The 8,718-nt window shown below is 43.2% G+C and overlaps 1 protein-coding gene across 1 annotated transcript; it reads left to right on the top strand.

Moving 5' to 3' along the window:
- The first annotated feature begins 5,483 nt into the window (after positions 1-5,483).
- LOC123601805 (olfactory receptor 1361-like) lies at positions 5,484-6,452 on the top strand. Its single transcript, XM_045485530.1, has one exon. It carries the CDS (start codon positions 5,511-5,513, stop codon positions 6,450-6,452), a length of 942 nt encoding a protein of 313 aa, XP_045341486.1. The 5' UTR covers positions 5,484-5,510.
- The last annotated feature ends 2,266 nt before the right edge of the window (positions 6,453-8,718 follow it).

Below are 8,718 nucleotides of genomic sequence, written 5' to 3'. Positions count from 1 at the left end.
GATGTGCTGCCCACTGCAGGACAGAGCAGGCACGTTTCCAAGGAGGATGTAGAAAAGCAGCAGTGGGAGACGAAGGAGACAACTCAGGTTAGTGGCGCTAGGGTCAGTGACTGCAGGCTCTTAAAAGAGCCCCACAACAGAGAGTCTTCTGGCAGACATTCAAGACCCTCCCATGCTGTCCCTACTCTGCACCTTTCTGCCAGTTGCTTCCTTGTGTTTGTCCATCCACTATTGTCTATGACCACGTAATTGAGGTGTCCCAGAAGGAGAAGCTCCTTGGATGCCACAAAGAGCCCCACAGAGGGGAGCTGGCTTGAGCTGGGGTCTGGGCACTCAGCAGCTCCAGTTTTGAGGTCCAGGAACACAAACCCTCAATGCTGAAGACCAGATGTCTCAGAGACAGCCACGTGCTACCGAGACTCAGAAGAGATTAGTGCAGGAAACCAGGCATCCACATAGGTAAGTTATATAGGGGTGCCTGGGTGGCTCAGTTGGTTAAGCATCCATCTTTGGCTCAGGTCATGATCTCACAGTTCTTGAGTTTGAGCCCCGAGTCGGCTTCTGTGCTGACAGTTCAGAGCCAGGAGCCTGGTTTGGGTCCTGTGTCTCCCTCTCTCTCTGTCCCTCCCCTGCTTGCACACACTCTCTCTCTTTCTCTCTCAAAAATAAATAAATAAAATCTTTTTAAAAAGATTACTTAGCACTCTTTTGTTAACAGGAAGCTGCATGGGAGATTGAATGAATATTCATGGGGTGGGTGGTGAATATCCATTCAGAGTAAGAGGAATTGCCATATCACCTACTCTCTGTGGAATCTCCACCTGCTGAAGTTTAAACCATGAAACAAGAGATTATTTTTTCTAGTAACTGATCTTCTATTGGCAGGTCTCCTAAAAACATCCTGGCCAGATTCATTCATTTTAAGCCATTGCATACCATAAAAATGGTGCTTTTAAGTGGTCAAGAACAGTCTAAATCTTCGATCTCTTGTGGTCAAGAACACACTTGTGGTCAAGTGGTCACGAACAGTCTAAATCTTCTACTCTCTCACAATGTGCCTTGGCTTGGAGTACGGAAGGGGAGGGGGATGCTGGTAGATGTACACTTCCTGATTTGGAGAAAGAAAGAGAGGGGGGAAATCTAGTAGGGGTACTCTCCTTGACCAAGTAAGGGAGCTGTCTCTCCTCTGTTCCTATTTGCTGCCCTTCTGGCTTGTCTGTCTTACTTATGGGCTTTGTTGTTGTTGTTGTTTGTTTATTTTTGAGAGAGAGAGAGAGCATGAACAACGGAGGGGCAGAGAGACAGGGGGATAGAAGATCCGAGGAAGGCTCTGCCCTGACAGCAGTGAGCCCAACTCGGGGCTCAAACTCAGGAACTCAGGAACCATGAGATCATGACCTGAGCTGAAGTAGGATGCTTAACCTACTGAGCCACCCAGGCGCCCCTCACTTATGGGCTTTTATCTCTGTGGGCTGCTCATAGGGGATTTTCCAGGGATTACCAGAGGGTCTCAGAGCGGACTCAGAGAGGGTCAGAGAGGGTCTCAGAGAGGGTCTCAGCTCTCACTCAACCCCTGTAACCTCCCGCCCCTTCCCCAGTCCCACCCAAATGGCGTTTATGTTACTGAAGAGCTCCCCTTTCCTGGAAGGCACAGATTTTGTCCTATGAAGTAGCTGTCACATGTCTTCCACAGGGGCCACCAGTGCTCGGGGAACTCATACGTCCTTGCAATGGCACACAGCTAGCTTCTCTGCCAGCCTTCTTCCTTCTCTCCGTTCTCCCATCTCTGCCCATTTTCTCTTCCCTGCTCTGGGAGAGGGAGGGCTGATCAGCAAGCCCATATGCCCAGTCAGGAAACCAACGGATGGTCTCCCCACGGTATAAGCATCTCCAGTCTTTGGTGGGACTTTTTTGGCGGTCTCCACACTCAGAGTTGGGGACCAGGAAGCCCACTTCCCTCTCCCTGTGGGGTGTAATGAGAGGGCACAGACTTTCTTCAGAATCATTGCTCTTTCTGCTCTCATCTCTCTCACAACAGGACTTGGGGGCTTGGGGGCAGTATTAATTGTGCTCCTGAAAGTATTATCCCAGCAAACACTGGCAGCAGGAGCTAACCCTAATGCTGGCAGATTTCCCAGCACAGAGTTTGGGTTATTTAGAGCCTACTGACCTAAAAGGCCCTTATGGACCTTTTCCACAGTTCCCAGGCAAGAGGAAAAGCCCCACTGCCATCCTACTATACCTCTTCCAGCGTTTACTCCCATTTTCATTATGGGGAACAGCCTGCAATTAAAACCAGAATATTCACATGTGCTGTTCAGACACAAGGAAAAAGTCTGCATAAATACAACTTTTTTTTTGTTATAAACAACTATTTCAGAGTGAGATCGAACAATTCTTTTTTTTAATTTTTTAAGTTTACTTATTTATTTTGAGAGAGAAAGTATAAACAGGGGAGGGGCAGAGAGGAGGAGAGACAGAATCCCCAGCAAGAGTCCCTGCGATCAGCACAGAGCCTGAAGCGGGGCTGGAACTCACAAACTGTGAGATCAAGACCTGAGCCAAGATCAAGAGTCAGATGTTTAACCAACTGCACCACCCAGGCGCCCCGGGTTTGGGTTTTCCTTGATGCAAGCCCTGCCCTCCAACTTCTACGTCCCCCATTAGGCATCCTTTCCCTGGAGCGCCTACTTTCAGTAACTCTGGCTACAACCTGGTACTGCCTTTCTACACTTTTATCCTGTGATATGACTTATGAGAAAATGCCTTCAGATGTCAGAATTTTACAATGGTTTTACTAATTTAACTCTGAAAGTGCTAGGACACTTCACTGTTGCTATACTACAAACATCCTATAACCAATCCCCTTAAAATTATACCTGTAACATCTGTTGCCCCAGTCAAGCCACTTAACCTGTGAGTCTCCTCCCTTTCCTCCTTCTGCTTACCACCCCAGGTTTTAGTTCTTAATCAGGAAGGCCATGTCCCATCCTCTTTACCATCCAAACCCTGAATTCTTCCATGGCTATCACAGCCACAGTGCTTTATCTGACTCCTCCTGCCTATACTAATTTCTTCATGCTAGGAATGTCACTCAGATATACCCCATAATTTCACCCTAGGAACTTGCCTTCCTCTTCAAAAATAATACCAAGTGCCACAATCCAGCTGATTGCATTTTGGCTAGCACAAGAGGGAAAAGAGGTCTCTTTGCAAAATCCTGTGCACAGCGGCCTCACCAGCACACTTAGCTTATCCAAGCCAACAGTTGTGAGCAATAGCAAGGAAGTTTTGATGCCATGCGGTCACAACATTGAGGACAAACTTCCAGGCACATCCTTCAAAGCCTAAAAGTAGAATAATCCTGGGAAAATGTAGGAGACACCCAGAAAGAATTTGAGTTGTATACAGTAGCATTTTATTCAGGTGTCGTTGACTCTAAGTCTAAAGTTCTCGTTTGGCCAGCAAAAGAGCAGACGCAGGATTAAAGTGAGAGATAGCTAATTTCTGGGAAAAAGACAAGAGCCCTGAATAAGGGTCCTTGCCCCATATTTATTCAGATCAGAAGACTTACAAACGTGATGGGCATGTACAAAAAGACAAAGAAACTATGGACATTAACTTGGGGACGTGAGGGAAAAGGGGGTTTTGAAGGTATACAGTGTTTGGGGTTTGGGTCAATATGAAACAAAATCCGGGCACCAGACAGATGGGGAGATGGTTGTTAACAGCAGACAGGAGGCACCGTGCCTGTGTATCTTTGCTAGTCTAGGGGATGAGACAGGGAGAATAACCACAGGGTTAATAAGGCACCTTTTCTTTTGTTAACCATCTCCACTCTGGGCTGTTTTGCCTGCAGTGCAGTGGTCCATAGTCCAATTCACCAATTTACCTAACCTGGTCCTATCCTCCTGTGAAAGCAGCTTTTCGCTATAGTACTAAATTTGGGGTGCTTTCACCCTGAATATCTAATCTTGTTTATTTCATATACCTATGTATTGGGCACCTTTGCACCATTCTTATTTTAGGCCTTTGCCTCTCCCTCTCTATTCTGGGGGCTCTGCACCCCCTCTCAATTTTGGGGTGCCTTTGCATATCCCGATTCCTGGAACCTTTGTGCCTCCCTATTCTCAGGGTGTCTTTGCAATTCCCTATTCTTGGGGTGCCAATCTGGTTTACCCAAACTCGGGTGTGAGCATTTTATGACTTTATAGTTCTTTATGCCTTGTTAACCCATTGGTGTAAACCCTGGGGATTCCTAAGCTTATCCCCCACATTCAGGTAAAAGAACTTGTGGCCTTGAACAAATGGTTAAATCTCCTGGCTTTATTTATTCCTTCTGTTTGATGAAGCTTGTTATTCCTAAAACTTACAGATGTTAATAAGGATAAAGCGATGAGCTACATGTAAAGAAGGAGTCTGGATGCCTGGCTATGTTGGTTGTTTTTGCACTTGGTTGTATTCTCCATAAATGGTAGTTAATCAAAATGTAGAGGTAAAACTAAGGAGGAGTTTGAAGAAAAGGGAATTTAACTGTTTTAGGACTGTAAATGTTATGAGTTCTGTCATTCTAATGTGCTATCACTGAATCTCTCTGAGTCTCAGGGTTTTTATCTCTGATTCCTCTTCTCAGTCTTCCTATCCATGAATGACTGAATTCATCATTCATAAACTAAAAAACTATGTGTGGGAAAATAGCTCCACATACCGGATATTCATTGAATGTTAGTGAAGTATGAAGTAAGCTGTATGTAATCAAAGATAATAAACATAAATTAAAATTATGGAAATTAGGGGCGCCTGGGTGGTGCAGTCGGTTAAGCGTCTGACTTCAGCCAGGTCACGATCTCGCGGTCCGGGAGTTCGAGCCCCGCGTCAGGCTCTGGGCTGATGGCTCAGAGCCTGGAGCCTGTTTCCGATTCTGTGTCTCCCTCTCTCTCTGCCCCTCCCCCGTTCATGCTCTGTCTCTCTCTGTCCCAAAAATAAATAAACGTTGAAAAAAAAAATTAAAAAAAAAATTATGGAAATTAACCAGCTATTTACTTCAGGAAAGCTAACTCTGTAGAATTATCTAATGTGTGTTATCAATGACAAAACCAGTATCATAAAAAATTTACTCAAATGATGATGTATTATTGTTTATCTACTTTTATATTTAAAGTGAGATTAATTAAGAAGTAAACTTTGGATCTGTTACCATTAAAACATTACAATCTCTAAACGGTAAATGGAACTCAATTAAACATTTCCTTTTACTTAAAAAAATTTTTTTTAATGTTTGTTTATATTAGAGAGAGAGAGGGAGAGAGAATGAGAGGGGGAGGGGCAGAGAGAGAGGAGGACAGAGGATCTGAAGCAGGCTCTGTGCTGACAGCAGGGAGCCTGATGCGGGGCTTGAACCCATGAACCATTAGGTCATGACCCAAGTTGAAATTGGACACTTAACCGACTGAGCCACCCAAGTGCCCCATATTTCCTTTTATTTCGACCACATTTTCTCCCCTGCAGACATGGATAGAGACAACCAGACTACGGTCACAGAATTCCTTCTCCTGGGACTCTCTGGGCAGTCAAAGCAGGAAGAGATTCTCTTTGGGCTGTTCTTGTGGATGTACCTGGTCACCATCATTGGGAACATTCTCATCATCCTGGCCATCAGCTGTGACAGTCATCTCCATACCCCCATGTACTTCTTCTTGGCTAACCTCTCCTGCATCGACATCTGCTTTTCATCAGTCACAACCCCCAAGATGCTGCTGAATCACATACTGGGAAGCAAGTCTATCTCTTATGTGGAATGCATGACCCAGATCTACTTCTTCATCACTTTCATCAACATGGATGGGTTCCTTCTGAGTGTGATGGCCTATGACCGTTATGTAGCCATCTGTTGCCCACTCCACTACAGCATGATCATGAAGCCCAAACTCTGTATCCTTCTGGTGGTGGTCTCTTGGGTCATTACAAACCTGCATGCTCTCCTACACACTCTTCTCATGGTCCGACTCACCTTTTGTTTCAACAATACTGTGCATCACTTTTTCTGTGACCCCTATGCAGTTCTAAAGCTGTCTTGTTCTGATACCTTTATCAATGAGTTGATGGTATCCATTGCAGGTGGGCTTATGTCGATTACACCATTCACATGTATCATTGTTTCATATGCCTATATCTTCTCTAACGTGTTAAAGTTTCCATCTCTTCAGGGAATAAGGAAAGCCCTATCCACATGTGGATCCCACCTCACTGTGGTGTCCCTCTTCTATGGGGCAATCCTGGGGGTCTATATGCGCCCTTCATCCTCCTACTCAGTCCAAGACACGGTGGCCACTGTCATCTTCACAGTGGTGACTCCCCTGGTCAATCCCTTCATCTATAGTCTGAGAAATCGTGACATGAAGGGAGCCTTAAGGAAGCTAATTATTAGGAGACCAGTTTTGTCAAGACTCTAGAATTAGAAAATTTTAGAGCCAAAAAGCCTACTGGAAATTATACATTTCTTAATTTTGCAAAGGCTACTGAGGCCCAGATGGGTGCAAAATCCACCCATAACTATTTCTCTAATTAGTGACCACAATCATGCTTTAAAATGAGGCTGACAGGTACTCATAAGTCATAAAATCATTCATTTGTTACCTATAAGAAGGGCTGATCCTGTGACCCTCCTTACACAGATAAAAACTAGACTGAGGCCTGGGTGAATTAGATGATTGATCCCAAGTGATACCCAGATGCATTTTCTTAAGGGTGAGCCTAGCAATGTTATAAGATGCTGGCCACCACGATGGACTGGGAATTGTGAATGACTTTAGACACAGGCTTTTTAGAGTCAACTGCTCTCTCTACATGGTCTCCATGTGAAAAGTGAAGAATCCACATTTAGACTGATTTGGGTTTGAGATCTCAGAAGCAGAAAAACCTGAAAACAGGCTATCTATGGCAACTGAGAACTGCATGGGTCAACTCAAGTTTCACCAATCCTGCCCACTGATAATAAGTCAAATTACAACTGACAATGAGTGATTCCAATATGGGAAGGAGTATCTCTGTATTATTTCACTTAGCTCTCACACAACCTCATGAGGTGATACTACAAATATTCCTATTGTTTTATGAGGAAACTGGGTCCTAGAGAAGTTAACTTGGCCAGGTCCTAGAAAAGTTAACTTGGCCAAGCCCATACAACAAATGCTTGGAACCAGAGTGATACTGACCACTTCCTCTCAAAGTATTTGGTGATTTTCGTTTTTACTTTTGTTTGTTATAATGATTTTTATCATTTTTAATTTGCATATGGAAAATTGGCCACATTTTGATATACAGTTCTATGAGTTGTAAGACATCTACAGGCTTGTATAACCACCATAACTAGTAGGATAAAAGAACAGCTCTACTACCTCAAATAGTTCCCACATGCCATCCCTTTATAGACAAACTCTCTCTCCACTCCTAACCTCTGGCAACTATTGATTCTCCACCTCTTGAGTTGTGCCTTTTCCAGAATGTCATATAGTTGGAATTATAATATATGTAACCTTTTCACTCTTGCTTTCTTTCATTCAACAGATTCATCCATGTTGTTGTATATATCCATAATTTTTTCCTTTAAAAAATTTTTTCTAATGTTTATATATTTTTGAGACAGAGAGCATGAGCATGGGAGGGGCAGAGAGAGAGAGACAGAGACTGAAGCAGGCTCCAGGCTCTGAGCTATCATCACAGAGCCCAACGTGGGGCTCGAACTCATGAACCATGACATCATGACCTGAGCTGAAGTCGGATGCTTAACCAACTGAGCCACCCAGGCACCCCAGTTTGTTCCTTTTTTATTGGTGAGTAGAATTCCATTGAATGGGTGAAGCTACTGTAAAAATTAGCATACAGGCTTTGTGTTTCTGTTCTCCAGGTAAATACCTAAAAGGGAGAATCCCGTGTCATACGTAACTCCATATTTGAATTTGCAAGAAATTACCAAGCCATCTTCCATCATGGCTGTAATGTTTTGGATTCACACCTGCAATGTAGGTCTAGTTGCACCACATCCTCACAAGCATTTGGTGTTGGTGTGTAATGCTATTTCAAAGGGATCTAAGTTTGAATTTTTCTAATTGCTAAGGGTGTTAAGCAACTTTTCATGTGCTTATTTGCTATCTACATACCTTCTTTGGTGGAATGTCTGTTCAACTCCTTTGCCCATTTTTTGTTGGAATAATTCGCCTTACCTTTGAGTTTTGGATGTTCTGTATATATCCTAGATAGAGTCCTTTGTTAGATGTGTGATGTCCATATTTTCCCCATAGGTACCTGCACCTGGCTTTCCATTCTTTTAACAGAGTCTTTTGCAGAGCAAAAGTCTTTAATATTGATGATCACGAGTCACTGTTATAATTTTTGCTTTCATCCACCATACACATTTAAAGAGCAAAGGGTAGAGAAATTCTCTATTATATTTACTCAGATATTTACTATTTTTGTTCTTATTTTTGATTACAGAAGCACCAAATTCCCTTCTGGTACTAGTTCCCCTCCACTTAAAGAATATTCTTTAGCATTTTTTAAAAAAGACCAATTGGTGAAAAATTAATTCTCAAAGAATGGAATAGAAATGAGTAACTATTTTCAACTGGATGATAATAAAAATAAGTTATATCTTTATATTGTATCTATATGACATGATTGATGCAAGCTGAACTTACTGTGGAAATCATTTCATGATTA

This window comes from Leopardus geoffroyi, chromosome A1 (genome assembly GCF_018350155.1).
Source record: "Leopardus geoffroyi isolate Oge1 chromosome A1, O.geoffroyi_Oge1_pat1.0, whole genome shotgun sequence".
Classification (NCBI taxonomy): Eukaryota; Metazoa; Chordata; class Mammalia; order Carnivora; family Felidae; genus Leopardus; species Leopardus geoffroyi.
This window is presented reverse-complemented; position numbering and strand designations above follow the sequence as displayed.

What these genes read in the sequence shown, in the direction of transcription:
- LOC123601805 (XM_045485530.1), top strand. Translation starts at nt 5,511, where the DNA reads ATGGATAGAGACAACCAGACTACGGTCACAGAATTCCTTCTCCTGGGA.